General features: G+C 42.2%; 1 protein-coding gene across 3 annotated transcripts in view; it reads right to left on the bottom strand.

Annotated features, from left to right (window-relative positions):
* Positions 1-19,295, bottom strand: part of LOC111873203 (calcium/calmodulin-dependent protein kinase type 1) — a 310,803-nt gene that overhangs the window by 63,610 nt on the left and 227,898 nt on the right. For all 3 annotated transcript variants that reach the window (XM_023867717.2, XM_023867716.2, XM_023867718.2), the window contains one exon: positions 15,155-15,229. In XM_023867717.2, coding sequence (XP_023723485.1) covers positions 15,155-15,229 — 75 coding nt within the window. The remainder of the gene's footprint in view (positions 1-15,154; positions 15,230-19,295) is intronic.

The following is a 19,295-nucleotide window of genomic DNA, read 5'->3' as shown; positions in this document are numbered from 1 at the left end:
TATAAAGTTAAGGTAAAGTTGTCCCTCTGCTTAACTAATTAAGCACTATGCCATGAAGACATAGGGAGGAGTAGGTGTATACACCCACGTAATCTTGACCTCGACACTAGTTGAAGGTGAATGGTCAGCTTCAAGTCCCGGCAGCTTTACCCCCGGGGGAAAGAGCCCCTGGTAACCATAGGATAGGAGGCTGGGTAGGGACCAGCTACGCTACTGCGTGCCCCCCCCCTTGCGGAACGTTATAGCATTTGCAAATTGATCACGTCTTTATAAGATAATTACAGATGAAGAGAGTCCGTCACCATCATCGGGTATGACCCTTCACCCTTTTTAGGTATACAGCATATCGGAGAGGTAAGGGTTCAAATCAGGCAAACATAAATTGATATGTACGATTTGAGGTTTCCACAGCGGTGACTATGAATAATACGGTCTTCTGGGATCTGGTGCCGTGTAGATATTGTGTGAACCGACGTTTGGGAGGTACTTATCGCCTGCATGTACATGGTAGAAAAATCCGCGAGCGAGGAACCAGAGTGAGCCACCCGCTCTTTCCTTCTGGCTTTCGCACCAATATCCTATATGCATTCCCTTTCTCTCCCATTCGTGCTACATGCCTTGACCATCTCATCCTCCTTGACTTGATCATTCTAATTATACTTCGAGAAGAGTACAGTTATGAAGCTCCTCATTATGCAGTTTTCTAACGTCCTGTCATTTAATCTCTCTTCGGTCCAAGTATTCTCCTTAACACCCTGTTCTCAAACACCCTCAGTCTATGTTCCTCCCTTAATGTCAGAGACCAAGTTTCACACCCATACAGAACCACAGGCAAAATTATAGTTTTGCATATTATCATTTTTATGTTTTTGGACAAGAGACGAGAAGACAAAAGGTTCTGGACTGAATGGTAGCAAGCATTACCCGAGTTCAATCGTCTCTTAATTTCCTCCTGAATCAGGTTTCGATCTGTTTTCGTTGTTCCTAAATATCTGAACTGTGCCACATTTTCAAAACACCTGTTTCTTATCTTTATGTCACGATTTTGCCCTGCATTTTGGTGACGAGACAGTAATATATGCTTAGCTTTCTCTGTGTTTACTTCTAGACCAACCTCTTTACTTGCGTCAGTTAAAAGTTTGTGTGTTATTCTTTACGGTATCTATATTATCGGCCAGTAGATTCACATCATCGGCACAGACCAACAGCTCTCTGTCCTATTTAATTTCAGTCCAACCTGGTTTTCCTGCACCCTCTTAATGGCATATTCTAAAGCATCTCCTTGTTTTAGGCAATTATTTATATGATATTTATCAGACATATGTTTATCTATACGGACTTTACTACACGTTTGGTTTAAACACATTTTAATCAGCCTAAGTAGTTTCATGGGTACCCCAAAATCTATCAGAATATTGTACAATACTTCCCTCCTAACTGAATCATACGCTTTTCTTAATTCTACGAATAGTTGATGCACTGTCTCATTCCACTCCCATTTTTCCTCCAGTACAATATATGACAAATTCAAAAGCTCTGATCTGTACTTGATCTGTTCCGTCGAAACCCACACTGATGATCCCCAATAATTTCATCTATATATGGACTTGACCTTAAGAGTAGGACATTGTATCAAATTTTGTATGAAGTTGATAAGGTTATTATTATTATTTAATTTGTCGCCCTTCCTGTAAATTGGTACAATAATGGACCCCTTCCGCTGATCAAGCAATTCCTCCATATTTCAAGGGTGGGCCTCCAGCTTGAGGTTGGACGTGGGGCGAACTACTCCTCACCGTTAAAAAATAAACTTGCTACAAAAGTCATATTTTTCTATACAACAACTGTTCGAAACATTTCTAGCTCCGACCAATGTCTAGCGCGTCACGCTCCGAGATGGATTCAGAAATGCATGATGGTTTCCATGCAGTGTCACTTATTGCTCTCAGATTGTAACTGAAATTAACTGGGAGACAGGCATAATGAAACTAGTAGCCACATTTTTGCAATTTCTCGTTGGGAACAAGCAAAAAATTTAACGCTGTTGACGGTGTTTTTTCTTCCATTGTAATTTACATACTAACGGGCCTACAATTCTTTCAATGGACGTTATAGTATTAGACACTGTTACGCCGTGGTGACAGGGGGCGTGGAGGTGTCCCGCTCTGTCACCAGGTTTAGTACGCTGCCACCATCTTGTTATGTCAAGAAAACTCCAGTAAACTTATCGATCGCTTACGTCGCTGGTCCTGGCTTTAACTCGCAATTCGCCGAAGCTTCGAGAGGTGCTGGAGTCGTCAGGGAAGAGGGTAACACTTGAGGGGAGGCTAAGTTCAATTAACATCACAGCGCATTTCTATCCTGCTCTATTCACCTATGTCGCTATATATGTAATATATACACACTTTGCCGACGTTTGTCGGTTCGCATTACATTTGGTTATGACCCTGTAGTACACACATTAGTTCCATCCTGTCACCCTGATATTGGGTATCCTATGCCTCTATCTCTCTTTCTCAGTAAACCTAGTCCCTCTAGTCTTCACTTTCTCCCCCTGGGGTTTGCACTTTAATATTATCACACTTAATGTTCATGGTTTATATGAGGTAAGTCTACTTACGTGAGCTAAGGAAACAGGCGCTCGCCATCACCCTCTCGGCGATAGCCTTCGGCTGAACTCTGTATCAATTAATAATATTCAAAAGTTTTTTGACTGATTCCTCCAGAGTTTATGCACCCTCTTTTTGCTGACTCGCTGGGTTCCGGGGTGTATTGGCCCGCCCATTGGCTGTTTATCGAAAGGGGTTGGCTCTTTCAGGTCTACCGCCTTATCCGACTCAGCGTTTTCCTCATGTCATAGTTTTTATGACCTACTTCATATAGCTTCTTCCTCAATGTCAGCGTTATTACGCTGTCGTGCTAACATTCTGATTACTAAGCTATTGCCTTACACTTCTTTGCAAACCCAAGCTTCCTGGTACGTTTCATTATTTCTATTTCTTAAGCTTAAATTGTAGATACACTTATTCCAAATTTACCCAAAAAAACATATCTACTTGTACATAACCCTTGCGCCATTACAGACACTGTTGCCATAAAATTGGTCTTGGCCATGGCTGTGCAAAAATTTGAAAATGGTTACTGGGCACAGCGAAATATTTCTTCCGACTAGTCAGAAGATAATCACAGAAATTTGTGGCAATACGAAAGGAACATTAGTTTCGTACAACGCTTTTATCATTTGTTTTAAGTGTCTCTACATAGGACTGTTTCTAAATGTCTTACTTTTAAACGTCCAGCTACTGCCTGACGCAAGTTATTTCTTCATTCGACAATCAGAAACAAATCGATAACTTGGTATATAAATTCAGCACTGTATTTTAATATGCCAAACACAGAAAAACTGTCCAGTTGCATAAGTGGTATTCAAAAAGTATGTGTTCTGTGCGTGTAAACCACATAATAAAAATGATCGGCGCCACAACCTCTTCTCCTCTTCGGTCGGGCCTGAAACTCCCTTGATGTCTTTGTCTGGATGATGGGACAGACAAAGCCCGTTTATACAAAAACTGCACAAGGTGGCAAAACAAAAGACCTTGACAGAGATATAGGAAAGCACTCACCGCCATCCTATTGTACTTTACGGTAATTTGAATATATTTTTTGCTCTTTTTGCTGCTTTCATGGGCGGTCACAGAGTGAACGAACTTTCAGTATGAAACATCCGTTGTCCGTTGTCCTACTAAATGATACTGACATAGGAATATACATATTTTTATTATTCTTGGAAAGAAATGTGTCATAATTCTTGTTTCGTGTAGCTTTAAAAAAGAACTTGCCGTATAACTTGCTGGTTTCTAATAACCTACATTAAGAAGGCGACAAAATGAAAAAAAAAAGTAGAAAATAAATATTAATATCATGATGGCCCTTCCATACACACAACGCTCAAAGACTGTGACATATTGTGGCATGTAGGGCCGTTGCCAAGGAAAGACAGCGAAATAAGCAACTGTACAACAGTTGTTGCCAAGTAATGGCCCCGAAAACAAGCACGTTTCCATGGCAAAAACTGCACTGCAACAGAGGAACTATGTTTTCTGTGCGGTCCGTGCCGAGATGTTATAAGCAGGACAAGTCAGTCCGACTTTTTACTGAGTTGAGCAGAGTGAACAGAGTTGCAGCAAGAGTGTTTTGTTGGGTTCTTGAGTTCACAGAGAGACAGTAAATGAATGAGCGGCCAAGGTCCAACAAAGGGCTGTAGAGCCATAGATACATATGTACATCCAATCCCCCATACGTCTTCGTGGTGTAGTGCTTAATTAGTTAAGCATAGGGATTTTGACTTAACTCTTTTCTCGAATAAGAATCCGACTACGTGAAATAAGACTATCTTCAAGTGAAAGTCGGTTATCTGATGCGAGTGTGTTTACGTACCGTCACAACATCTCAACTAGGAACTATTATTACTGCTGTTACTGCTGCTGGCTTCATGCTCATCCTCTCCAATCGCATAACCGCAAGGAACGATTAGCAATTTGTTGTTCAACTTCAGACGCCGTCATCGTTGTTACGCAGTAACACAGAGGGCCATTCTTCCTTTCACTGCAGCTCGATTGAAGTCCTGGCTTCAGACAGTTGCCTCGGTAAGACTTCTTGCAACAGATGGGGGATCCATCATGAGGCCTCTCTCTGTATAGACCCACATTTTCTTGACATTGGCACTAGGTGGTCAGCTTCACGCCCCGATCGCTTTACCCCCGGGGAATGAGCCCCCGTTATCCATTGGATAGGAGGCTGGATGGGCCCCAGAGTCGGTCTGGACGACATGGAGAAGTGAAAAATTTACCCCCATCGGGACTCGAACTCCGACACCTCGGTCGTTCAGGGCGTAGCCAGTCGCTATACCGACTCTTATTACCTCTCTGTAAGCCACGGTTAATTCGGTCTCATGGCCAGCTCCTTGTGGCCTCCTCAATTTCATTGCTCCACCAGCAATGGTGAACTGTACTCTCCTCTCCGTGTAACAGGCCTACCCCACACTGTCCGATCAACTAGCAACGCAGTTACTGGGGCCACGTTCTGCTCCTGGACAGGATACAGCTTTGCGATACCAGTGCATAAACAACATAAATCTGCGCGACTAGCCGCATCAGCTCTTACGTAAGGAACAAAAATTAACACAATGTTCGCGATGCTCACCCATCCCAACGAACAGAAGCGCTATAACTATCTTTTCAGACCACTTCTGTTAGCGTACTCTATGAAATGGATTGCAACACCATCATTATGGACAGATTACCAAAATGACAACCCACACGTACAAGAAACAGTTCTGCGTGGACAGGCATACGAATGGGGCTACCAAATGGAAATGCTGAAAAACAAGTACAGGAACAACAAATTGGAAACGACAATGAATTCAATTACAATGAAAGAACATACTTAACAGTACATGACGAATGATGAATTGTGAATGGAAGAACGTAGCATGTTACTTCGTTAACAAAAAATAAGCTCTGTTAAGAACATATATAATAATGTGACATGTTAATCCAATGGATATGTAACGGCTTGTTGATACACGTATCCGTGACGACCACCTGGAACAGTCGGCTGTTGAGCAACGGCTACGTAAACGTCTGTTCTCACAGCAACGGAGGGGTCGTTTTCCTGATAACGTAGAAATGAAATGTTCGACTCGGTGTTCCCTATTTGGTATGCCAAGCAGATATAAAATAGAATACGACAGAATATAGAACACCAGGGACTCAGACCCAAGAAAGAATGCGCTGGCAAGGGCCAGCAGCATCTACAAATGACAGACCCGTCGACCCGTCAGAGAGGGCGTCCGGCAAAAAACAAGATCTTAACTGTCAAACAGTAATAAATATCTGGTCACGAGCCCCAAATGGGATACGACATCAAGACTTACTGACTGACTGGCCGTCAGTCGCAATGTGACTCTGACTTTGACAGAACGCCAGAATACGGCGGAAAGCGAAAGAATAAGCAGAAGTGAATTGGCGTGCTTTTTGACCTAAGCAGAGCTAGGCAGAGAGGGATTCGTTATCCAGAAGGAGTTCAGAGTGTGAACTGTTACAATCTAGTGCAACTGTAATAGTGACGGAGAAATCCAGTCATCAAATCTAGAATCCATAATTATTAGTCACGTTACCCCGGATACACGCAACAAAAATATTGGTCTAGTTCGACATATATAAAACGTAATAATTATGAAACTAAAAATCCCTCAAGAGTTCTCAGCCTTGCCAGAGAGCCACGAACAGTATTAATATTTACATTCATCAATTACAGCTTTTCAAACCGTTGATTCAGAACCTAGCTCTAATGAGTTGCGATTCATGCATTGTAAGTCCCCGGGCATCGACTTCTTTTCAGATGGACTGCTGCGAGCGGACGGCAGGACACCGCACTCAAGAGAAACCTACAGTCTCTCTGGAATAAGAAAGAATTACATTTGATATTGTGGCAATGTGGACAAACTGGGCAGCCAAGGAATGGACTGCCAGTTTCAATGGGGATACACAACGCTCAGCTGGACGAGCAAGAAACAGATGGGGAATATAATATTATGACGAATCTTATGGAGACAGGTTGTGAGGGCTGAAGGGAGAGGGAAGAGCCTAAGGATCGTGACAAATGGCAGACTTTGGTATCAGCAGTGCTGAACCGCTGGATTCTGCTGTCACAGTGCCAGCCTGAAGCACAGTATGCCGTGTCAGAGTAAGATAACTTTATACAGCCTTGCGCTCCAGTATTTAAAAGCAGATGGCAAACATTCGAAACTTATCATCTATGTTCTTCCAGCCTTACAACGGGGTGTGTAGCTCTTAAGATTAAATACTGTTATATTTGTGTGAACCAGGGTAGCTCAGTCGGTATAGCTACTGGCTACGGGCTGGACGACCGAGGGATCGGAGTTCGAGTCCCGGTGGGGTCAAAAATTTTCTCTTCTTCAAGTCGTCCAGACCGGCTCTGGGGCCCATCCAGCCTCCTATCCAATGGGTACCGGGGGCTCCTTTCCCGGGGGGTAAAGCGGCAGGGACGTGAAGCTAACCACATCTCAAGCTAGTGCCGAGGTCAAGAAAATGTGGATCTATATATCCACTCCCCCATACGCCTTCATGGTGTAGTGTTTAATTACGTAGTTAAGCACAGGGGCAACTTCATCTTTACCATATTTTATTGTTGCTGTTATCGTAATTTTAGTGATAGAAAACTAAGAACATGTATTAAATACAATGAAATCTGTGCTGTTATTATAAGGCTTAAAACATGGTCTTGGTTCAGAGCTTGTAAAATTGGCATCCAAACATTGAAGGCCCCTGTATCCTAGTGCAAAAAAAAAAAAATTATTTCTGTCTCAACTACATTACAGGAATTTAGAACTCATATTAAGTGGTCTCTGACTAAGGCAGAGATGGAACATTAATTTTGGTTCAAACGTGCCTTGAAATATATACAAATTATTCCTTGTAATATCTTGGGATACTTATATACGTTAAGCACTGCACATCACGAAAGCAGCATAGTATGTAGCAGGTGTTATATTGTTGGTGTTTAACTGACTTTCACGTCGACAAAAATTATTGACGTTCAACTGTACGAAAACAGTGTGAAGACTTGAAATCACAAGTAACAAGTATTACATGCCAGAATTGTCCTTGTTCTTTCATGGAGTACGTATGACATGTCAGACGCGTTGTCAGGAGATATGGGGCCGCTCTGGTGTCGAAATATTACTTCATATTGAAAAGCACCATCTATTTTACTCATTTTCTCAAACTGCAAGCAAGACTGAAGAACTGTCTTTTGTACTTTAGTTTCCTGAAAGACGGACTTTGAACTGCCTTAAGCTAAATTCTCATTCGCGTTTTCTGAGGCTGGCCATCAGCGTAACATGATATGATAAAAGGGTCAAGCTGAAAGCTTGGGTCGCAAAATCTGGATTCTGACCCTTGAACCATGACAGGTCTGTATCATAGTAAAGCGTCTATCTAGAACACGGAAGGGTAATCGCTATGTTAAATTCAAGATGTTTACAGTGACTCTAAACACAAACTGTACAAATGGTCATGAAATGTGAACAACTGAGGTAGCTCTATTTCTTGCAATGAAATAACTGTCAAACAGTGAGGCAATAGGACGCAGTGAAGTAAGCGTGGTGTAGCAGAATGTTTTCTTCATTATAACTCTGACTGCTACTTAACCGCGTAAAATGGATAAAAATAATTGGACTGAGTGTTCTGAAACTTCCCACGTGGAACAATGTTTTCGACGGCAATGTTTTCATACAGAGGAAACAGCGTTTCAAGTTTTCGTAAGACTCTCAAGAGGGCCAATTACTCTCATACCGCCTCTACAGGTTCAATAGCGTGCATACGCACGAACTTTACGTCATCCACCGAGTTCCTCTGTTCACTCGGCAAGAACCTCAGCGTTGTTATTTCCTCTGCGCAGACGCTGTAAAGGCGGGTTTACACTAGGCAACGTAAAGCAACCTAGTTTCCTTCCTCGGGCGACTATGTTTGCCGTCCAATTTATCAAGCAGCATGCGGCCAGGAGCAACCGTTGCCGCATGCGACCGACCCCATTTACACCCAGAGCGACTGGTTGCTTCAATTTTTACGTCCTCGTCCGATGAATGTCCTCTTTTTGGTGCGTCAACCTCAAGAAGGAAACTCAATGAAGGGAAGTGCACCCACTGATCACCTTTGGTGGATCCGCTCTTCTTCTTTCTATACCTGTGGAAGGTCGTTCTGAGATTTTTAACCTTTTTTTTCGCTTCCTTCATCGAACATTCAGACATCGTGGCTAATTCCTCCCATAGCTTCAACTTCTTCCGATTGTCTTTATAATTGGGATCCCGCAAATCCCACAGAATGCTCTTCAATTAGACACTTGGTTTTATCCGTGTCTCAACTCATCACGCCGCATGCGAGTAGGCAACTGAACCCACTAGCGATGGATAACCTTGCGGCCTGGAGCAACTAGAGGACGCGGGACGCAAGCCGCATGCTATTGCGCTACCCACTACCTGCAAGTGAGCAACTTGCAGCATGCGATATCGCCGCGTACGGCGCGGTTGCCAATGGTAAACCCGCCTTAAGTGTCCTCACATACTGAACTAGCCGGTGGTTCTGGAAATTCTGCAGCAAGCGTTGAGTCTGCACTAGGCAGTGGGGTCTATTCATTTTACTAGATGCTCGCTCATTCAGCGTTACTATGGAATAAAAAAAACGCCACTCTGCTCGGAGATTTAATATCAGACCGGTAGTGATTTTCGCGCCTTTCTACTTCGCACCGTTCTGCCATAGTGGGAAGACAAATGGACCCAGGGCAACAAACTACGCAGGGTGAAAGCCATTGTGCAGGAATGGTGTTCCTACCACAGCCCATCGGGAATGAGGAGGTCATTGTCACTCGACTTCGGATTTGTCATACTCATCTAACAATCATCGCTAAATCGTTAGAGGACGAATAAGGCTCACAATAGGAAATTAAATTTTTCTCGTGTAACTCTCTCTCTCTCTCTCTTTTCCTGTTGTTCCCACTTTGAGACCTCCATGACACGCTCTGTTTCGCTTCAGTTTTTTAATCCCGGGACAGTCGGTAGGTCTCCTTTGACGGGGAATGAGCCCGCCACAAAGCCGCTAGCTACATAGGACAACACAAATACAGAATAAATGCAGCAAAATATCCATGCTTTGAGTGGGATTCGAACCCACGATCCCAGTGTTCGAGCTAGCGAAGACAGTTCATGCCTTAGACCGCGAGGCCACTGTGATCGGCTCTCGTGTAACTAAGAGAGAAATATTGGAATGAAGTTTCAAACCGCATCTAAACACCTGCACATCGCTTTAATAGCCATGACTGCCGTGAATATTGGCACATGTACGAAGTAAAATTTCGTATTATCTTTGGGAATTCTCTATTAGGTCCAATATATGAAACTGGAAACAGTTGCAGGGAACAGATAAATTTATTTTTATACGTGCTTTCCATTGAATTGCAACAAAATACATATATACCACAGTATGAACTTTATTTCATATGTTTCTGACATTGTTATGATGGCAGGAGGGATGCGGTATAGGGTACCTGCTCGAGGATATATCCCTATAGAAGTCCCTTCCCGAATCAATGAAAATACCTTTCTCTGTTCTAATCAAAGAATATAAAATAACATTTATTTACATTGGTAAAAGAATAACATAGCTGATCTAACTCAATCTGGTAGGATTGTAAGTACCTCTCTTACTTATTTAAGTTGCCAAGCCTGGCTGTGACCAAAACAGATCTCTACTTACAAAAGTTGGAAAATACGAGGACACCATGTCTCTGCTCGTCACTGTAGAGGCCTGTGGTCAGCCAGCTCTCGTCTAGGCCACTTAGGGTTATCGGCTCCCCCCCTGGAAGATGGGTCTCGGTTCGATCTTACTACACTGGTAACTACCAAAGAAGTTTCCCTCCCTTCCTTTCTGATCAATCCTGAAAGTAACAACGGTTTCCCCCAAGGCCCATCGTAACAGAAGTTACAATTGGATAATTATTCCCTGTATCATTTCCTCTCCTTAAAATAACCATCTTCGTTCTGCAATTTCATGTGAGGTGGACTTTGCTCTCACCGCTACATGCATCTCTAAACCTGTTGTATAGGAAGTCAACGTCGCCTAGACTTGCTGACTCGGCTCTTAATACTATATTAGCTAGCATCTCACAATCTGTGGGATTCGGTTCTACTCAGCCACACCAAGTTTGATCGAATATGTGTATAACAAATAAACTGAAAGATTAGATTATAGATATACACATAGATATATGTGTATATAAGAGATAAACAATTTCATAACAACATATTCGTTGGTCATTCAATGGCGCTGAACTGAAAAGAATGTTTAGCATCGGAACAAATTACTCGGTTGTTGCTTTGATGAAATAATAAGGACGAAGAAGAAGGTAGGCTTATTCCAGTTGTCTATTTCAAGACATCTCTCTCCACTTGCCTAAAAAAAAGGAAAGATACTAACATCCTAAAGATACCAGGTTGCACTGATATCGACAGAACCGGAAGACTGGTCTGCGACAAAGCAGACGGCACTTACCCGAAAGAGATGTGTATATACTACTCGTAATACAGTGGCAGAGTTTGGGACAGAGTACGTAACACGTCGTCCGCCCATCCACCTGCGTATGTAGGCCTACTGTCCTTGCACGCTAGACGTGATTCAGCGTTAAATATATCTCACTAAATAACAGCGATCGATAACAGACCAAACTTGGTGCGCCTCAATTGAAACTACTAACGCGGAAGTGTGTTATAATCTGATTAAAGGTTTGGAAACCAAGCAGGCGGCAGAACTCTGCGGCTAATACACGTATCTGAATTTCGTGCCAACGGTGTTGCGAAAATATTTCCTAGTTTCGCTCTGATACGACACTGAGGTCGGTCGAGCTTCGTTGGATTCGCATGCTAGCCCAAGATTTGTGCAACAGTGAATTTGTCCTGATGTGAGATTTGTTGTTTATAATAGCAACACGAATAAACAGTCTATCATCTTCCAGATTACAGTGTTCCTATTTCATAGTCGGGGTCTCGGGTTAGATTCCCATCTCAGAAACTGAGATTGATGCAATTTTGTGGTTTTCCGCAGACACGCCAAGCAAATGCTTGAACGGTATTTTAAAAGATGTCACGTCAGCTTCATTTCACGTCCTTCACATTAGCATTAATTCTCGCATTCGACGTTATGTAAGCAATGACATCGAGAAAGCTATGTTAATGTAGCTACGTGCTTCCTATGTATAAACGATGCCTCACTCTCTGTCAGCCCAAGACACGGCCTATGGAAATGTGTTTTCAATATGAGCCTCTCAGGTTGAGTCCAAAGAAGCCGAAACCAAAGAACGTACGCATGCAAAAGAGTCGAGTACAGACACTGCTAACCGTTTTCTTCGATCCCAAAGGAATCATTCTCAAGGAATTTCTGCCAGAAGGTCAAACAGTGAATTATGATTATTCTCTCAGAGTCCTCAATCGTTTGTGGGCGAGAATTCTTCGAATTCGACCTGAATATCGAGAGCAAGGTTCCTGGTCGCTCCTGCACGACAATGCACCACCCCACAAATCGAAGATCGTGCGCGATTTTTTGGCCAGAAAAGGGATCACAGTCCTTGATCACCTTCCGTATTCGCCAGATTTGGCTCCAGCAGATTTCTGGTTCTTCCCAAAAGTTAAGTTGGCGATGAAAGGAGACCGTCACGACACCATCCAGGACATCCAAAGGGAATCTACCGCAGTTTTAAATGCGATTCCACAAAAGGAGTACAGTGACTGTTTTCGAAAACTTTTCAATAGATTCCAGCTCTGTATTGATTCAGAAGGAGACTGTTTTGAATAAAAAGAGAGAAATTCACGTCTTGTACTTTTAATGAACACAGTCCTAACAGAACCTGGACACACTGTGTAGATTGCATTATAACGGGCTAGACAAAGACTGAAGTCCCCAACATTTAGAAATCGGGAGGTCCCGCTTTCGAGTCTGAAGCTTCTGGTCGTTTCTCTAGCTTTATACCTGCTTCATGCTGGTTTCTTGCTTGGCTTATTTGTCGACCCTGAAGACGGAGGCAACACTTTCCTCCAAAAATGTGGTTCGTCAATGGACTTCAGAGCGTCATATTCCAGAAGTTAACAATTCTTAATGACCACAGATGTGAGAACCTCGAACCCTACAATAATACTAAAATTTCGAGACGTTTGGAATGTTAAAGTCAATGTCAAACAAGTCAGTCGTAGCTTCAACGCTACATGTAGAAATATGAAATATAAATTCAGTGATAATTTAAAACCTAGTATATGGTTATAGCCTGTCACGGTAGCCGAGAGGGTCTAAGGCAAGTATCGTCTTCACTCGCTCGGAAACCGGGACCGTGGGTTCGAATCCCACACAAGGCATGGATGTTTGATGTGTGTATGTGTTTATTGTGTGTTTGTGTTGTCCTGTGTTTAGGTAGAGGAGTCCTACCGTCTGTAAAAATGGTGAGTGAAACTGAGAAATCAGCCCTGTGCTCCAAAGTTGGAGCGGGTGGAAGAGAAAAGTATGGTTATAAGAGACACAAGATTTCGGTGCAGGAAGTTCAAAGAAAGCGGTCATCTGAAAGGCTAAGAAGGGGACTAATAAAATTAAGCTGTCTTAAGTAACCAGGCAATAAGGAGGAAAAATGGACGGTACCGGGTGGGCTGTGTCGAATAGGGAGCTTTCATATTTACGGTTCTTCTGCCCTAGAATAATTCGTGCTTCTCTTAGAGCGAACCGCGATAATAAAATAACCATTTATCTCCATAAAATTCATCATGAACATGAAATCTGTGTGTTCCTTCACATGTCATTCAAAACTGCAGTATCGTGAAATAGCTCACACGTCAGAAATACAAAAATATTAAAGTCTACAATATTTTGTGATTTACGTGGATCATGAACGGGTTTTGACCTTAGCACAAACTGAAAAAGTAGATTTCTTGCACCCCGCAACAAGCTACAAAGATCAGCCTTTTGCAGAGTCACTTAATATGAATTACTGGCAGGAATCATCACCACATGGCGCCATGTACGTTTGGTGAATTATCACCGTAAACCAAATATCGCGGTGAACTAGCTGCAACAATTATTCGCAAACTGCACGTCCCTATGGGGCCATGAAGCATTCCAGACGTTTAGGCGGATGTCATTATGGTTATAGAAATGCCCCATTAAGATGCACAGTTTATTACAATGTTACATTGGTGTGCAGCCATAGGTAAACCATAAGGTCAATGCATGTGCTGTACACTCTAACTAGTTTTCTTTTGAAGAATTCCGTCTTCTGGGATGCGACGCAGATTGTGAACCGATGTTTCGGAGGAACGTATCGCCTCCATTTTCAATGTATAAACTCCGCAAGCGAGGAACCAGCGTGAGCAGGTGGGTGCAGCCCCCGACTGTAAAATTTGCTCAGGAACTAAATTATCACGAATACCACGGACAAACTGTGCATGTAAAAATCTGCCTGCGATTGACACATGGCACTCGCAAGGTGACACAGGTTCATGGTCAATACACTCACGTCGGAGAGTCGCAAAGTAGTCTGCGATTGAGTTTCTGCCTGGTAAGTTGAAAGAAAATGATGTTGAGAGACCAGAATATTTTTTCTTTGGGGAGAGGTGCACTCAAAAGTATTCGTTAGTTCATCATACGTTAACTCAGCTGGAGCCCTTGGGGACACTAACGCCGCCATCACTGAATTAAGGAACGTCTGTACACACCATTGCCTGTTTGATGTTATTTTCTTCATTTCAAGAAAGTTTTTAAATCGTTGCAGATAGTATTTGAAGGATTACTTTTTACGAGCAGAATCGAAATTTTCAAAAGGCTTAAGCAACGCCAGATTAACTGAAGCTGGGTTCCCACTTGGCTGTCGCGTTGAAGTACTTGGCTCTTGCGGACTGCAGTCACCTGCCCACGCTGGTTCCTCGCTCGCTGATTTTTGTACCCTGAAGATGGAGGCGAACGTTCCTCCGAAACGTCTGTTCACACAAGATTTATATGGCGCCACATCCCAGAAGACACTATTCTTCATTTTTACTGCCGTGGAAACCTCAAATCTTACATAGTTTTCTTTTATTTCGACAACCAAACAAGCATCAACATTTATCCGGCTATCCACTAAAACCTCCCATACAGACTTGCAAATATTGATGAAGACGTCAGACAATGATGAATAATGAGGACTTATGAAGTTATATCGCATAATTAACATGGGGTTATGAAATGCTTAGAAAAAATATTATGATTGCGTTCATAGCAATCTCCGCTTGTTACGAAGAAGGTTGGTCGCCTTCCGAAATCTATATACTTGTATTAAAGCCATTAACTATGACCACTTCTTTATATGGTCTGTCATTAATACTGTGTGAGGTCGAAGAACTTTTTTCTTAAATCATCATTTGCGTTTATACGAGTATTTACATGCATTTCCTCAAGGATATATTCTGTTTTAAGATTAATGGGTTTTAAACTTCTAGCGATCACTCGTCTGAAAATAACAGTTGCTGCCTATAGAATCTTGTGATACAAACTGAAATCATACTTACAGCTCCATAATCAGATACACCTTATGCTTATCTTCAAAGGTTTCCAAGAGCTGGACAATGTTCGGATGTTTCAACCTGCAAATAAACCAAACAGTTTGTAAGTCATCTGCAGAAAGGGGGCAGGGGGCTAGTTAAGAGGTGCTCTTTAAGGAAAACCTGGACATAGTAATTATACGCATCATGGGCCAAAAAGGAAAATCAAGGAAATACATAAAAAGACGTGAAATAATTATCACAATTATCTCTCGTTTTAAACAGTATGGAACATGACAAAGTAAGTCAGGAGAGCTGAGTCGGTCAAGTGACCCAGTGCTGGACAACCGGCGTTCGATTGCCGACAAGAGGCGAGCATTTTTTTTTCCGGCAATGCGACGACACCAGCTTTAGAACCAACAAGGAAAGCGTGAATTGTACCTCCAAGCCTTCCCGATCATGTCCTCAACGGATAATACTTAAGCACAGAGACGATTTTTTAGAGAGAGAAACGACCAGTATTTGAAGCACGAACGCTGTTAAGATGGTCATTTCCAACAGTGTTCTATATATTTGAAACTACGCTTTCCCAAACTTTTCTTTTGTTAATGTAGAATTTAACGTAGAATATATTCGCCTGCTTATTCGGTGCCCCCTCTGTCCCATCTGACCTCCTGTACTCCCACTAAATCTAACCTTTTTTTTTTTATTTCGCCGGTTTCGTAACACGAGTCTTATATCTGTCTGTCTATATATCAATCTATCTATCTATACCCACCTACACACCCACCCACCTACCTATCTATGGCTCTACAGTCCATTTGTTGAACCCTGGCCGCTTTTTCAGTTTCTTATTCCTATACACAGTCGGTAGGGCCCCTTGGACGGGGCCTCAGCCCATCGCAAGGTAGCTATCTACACACGCAACAACATTAACAGAGAAGAAACACACAGAGACAACAATGTCTTGAGTAGGATTCTAACCCACGATCCCAACTTTCGAGCGAGCGAAGACGCTTCATGCCTTACACCGCGGGGCCTCTGTGATCAGCCTTATACTCGTATCCTTCTTTGGTGAAAAATGTAGAAACCAACATTCACACTAATTTTAAGTTCTGATTTTAAATTGTTCGCTAATTTTTTAGGGTCCACAACTAAAGGTCTCAGTACTTCAGCACGTCTTTAGAAACTCGAAGGAAACTTGACGCAATGCTGCTATGTCCGTCACATGCAAGGCGAGTGATGCGGTGAAAGGTCAGTGTTCTTAGCTATTACACTCTGACATTTCCAAAAAGGGGCATCATTTTAAAATGCGCATAATTTGTGCTATCAGCTTAGTGAAGGAAGATAGTTCAAGAGCATAAAAAAACATTCAGAGGAATTAGGGATTTTTAATTGCAAACATCGACGTTATTCCTACTAATTAAGAACTGCAAGCTGAATAATATGACCCGCACATCACGACATGGAGGTTGGTTTGGCGTATACCAAACATTAAGGTTGTGAGCACAAACCTTCCCTCAGTAATGAACGAATCAGAAGCTTAGAGGAAAATGTGGACACGAAAATGATGTTAAAGATTGATTTATCGTGCACAAAATGTGACGGTGCAAGCAGAAACCTTCCGCTTGATAATGAATCAGAAGCATAGAGAAAAATGTACGAAGCTTAATAATACAAAGCCGAATTTCCAGAAACCCCGATGAATGGCATAGCAATATATCGCATACACATTCACAAACACAGAGCACTAATTTATCTGACAAGTCAGAATAGCCGATGGAATTTCCACAATTCTATAGGAGAGAATGTGGCAACAGAAACACACAACCCAGCAATAAGTGGACATATTTTGGCCTATAACATAACACAGCAATAACAGGAAACAATTAAGTCTATGCCACTAACTCTCCTAGAGGTTCAATAACGCTGGCAGTGCAGGGTGGTGCCGGGCATCCTAAGCCAGTTACACACATTTTCTCCATTCTGCACTCATCTTTCAAAAATCCTTCTCAAATTATCTGCCCATTCCTTCCGCGTCTTCCTCTCCAAAATGTCACATTTCCCCATATAAGCTGTCTCTGTCACCTTGATTTCATTTTTCCCATAGTACTACATCATCTGGATGGAACTCGGAGCTCCTCAGTGTTAACGTATACTAAGTTTTCCTCATGTAATACCTCTTAGGGGGTCCATACACGTACAAGTCTGGCTCGGGAGTCCGACTCGGCTCGGGTTCCAATGAGCCAAACTCATCCGTGTGTGGGTCGCCACGCTCATATGAGTGTGGTGAAATTAATCCGAACTCGGCTCCTCGCCGAGCCGGACTTGTACGTGTATGGGCCGCCTTATATTCAAACATCGTTCCTTCAAGCCAAAAACTCTCTAAAGTGCTCAGAAAATATCTTGATGCAAAAGGGAAATTTATATTATTGTGAGACGATGCCTGAATGCGGGAACAGCGAAGTCGAATTAGATGTACACTGCTAGGCAACGACTAAGTAAACACATCCCCGCAGCAACGAATACGCAAGCAACAATCGAGTAAATTCTGTTGCTATGAACGGCGCTGTAAACACGACTTCACAACAACAGAGAGGCTATGCTTTCTGCGGGATTCGTGCAAAATGGTTATAAAGAAGAGTTCAGTTGAGAAGGGAAAAGTCGAGTTTTGAGACGCCATCCTGCGAGAACATGTCTTTGGGTGCAGAGGAATTGAATTGAGTCGAGTCTTCGGAATTGGCAGTTGCAGAATAGTGGCAAGAAAAGAGTTAGGCTGTGAAAAGAAGACTTCCTGCGTGATTTGAAATGACAGTGAGAGTGTCATAAATCCGTTGCCAGGATACGACTAGTGAAGACTGAGAAAACTGGTGCATGTTTAACGGAGAACTGAAAGTCTGTAGGATAGCGACAGCGCTGTAATTGACTATAGTTTCGAGTGATGTGCACAAGGTGTCAATAAATCCAATCGTTCAAACCAAACCCCGTCTATAAGTCACGCAATAACTCCCTAAATAGTGACATTATTCCCTACAAACTGCGAAACAAAATACAAATGTAATATTCCATATTAATAGGAACGTTAATGTACGAAAAACTTGACGAAATAATCGTATGTTTAATTTCACTCTTTGGATTCTTAACTGTAATTTTCATATAAAATTTGATTTCGCTGCAATTCAGTGAACACTTTCAACTTTGGGAGTTCAGCCGTCTCGTGCGCTGATGTTGTTCCGTAAGCCACTTTCACCCAAAGAGGAGACTGCAATATATGACAAAATGGTGGTACACCTCCAACACACGACATGGCTAAGTCCCGAAAGTCAAAATTACAAACTACATTTTTTTCCTTGGTACTACAGCCCCAGTGGGCCTAGGCCTACTTCCATGAACTTCTCCGTTCACACAAACTACATTACGGCTCCGAAAACCTAAGGACCGTAATTTCTGATCAGTGTTTACTAACCGCCCTGGGATATGTATGCGTCAATAGGTATGGAACTACGATTCATAAGCATAGCTAATACTACTTATTGTATTACACGGTCCGTCAACAATGCAACAAATTTTTCCTTCTTTCGACACAACACGTTTCGGCCCTAAATGGCCATCTTCAGGTGTCTTGCTATGCTGAAACTGCCACACTGCAGTAACATTGTCCATTCGTCGCGCATGCGACTGCACGCTTCATGGTTTAAAACGTCATACTCGTTGTCAATTGGTATGCGCTAAAATAGCACACGCTGTAGTTGACTTAATTTAAATAAATAAAATTTATTAAAATTTTCTTTACATTTTGTAAAATTCTTATTACAGATCATAAGGGGCGTGTCCACTTGTTTAGATCTGTATCCTTTACTTCAGATGTTTAATGCGGCATCCTGTTTTTCTATTCGTAAGCCCGTTGTTGTATTAGTCTGTAATCTGTAATTTTGCCCATTTTTTTGCGTTGTTCCTTCTAGTAGCGTGTGGTGTCGTCTTCACTTGTGTCTACTAACGAACGGCAAAATTATTTATGTATTTTTATTTATTTCTTATTTATTTATTTAAATTTTAGCAATCAGAATATTACATAATTCTATAAGCTACAGTGCTGATTACTCATTAGATATACTAATGACTAGTGGCGTGAACAGGTTGATATCCAGCGAAATCACCTGTATAATCT

The sequence above is a fragment of the Cryptotermes secundus genome, unplaced genomic scaffold (genome assembly GCF_002891405.2).
Source record: "Cryptotermes secundus unplaced genomic scaffold, Csec_1.0 scaffold540, whole genome shotgun sequence".
In the NCBI taxonomy this organism is placed as follows: Eukaryota; Metazoa; Arthropoda; class Insecta; order Blattodea; family Kalotermitidae; genus Cryptotermes; species Cryptotermes secundus.
This window is presented reverse-complemented; position numbering and strand designations above follow the sequence as displayed.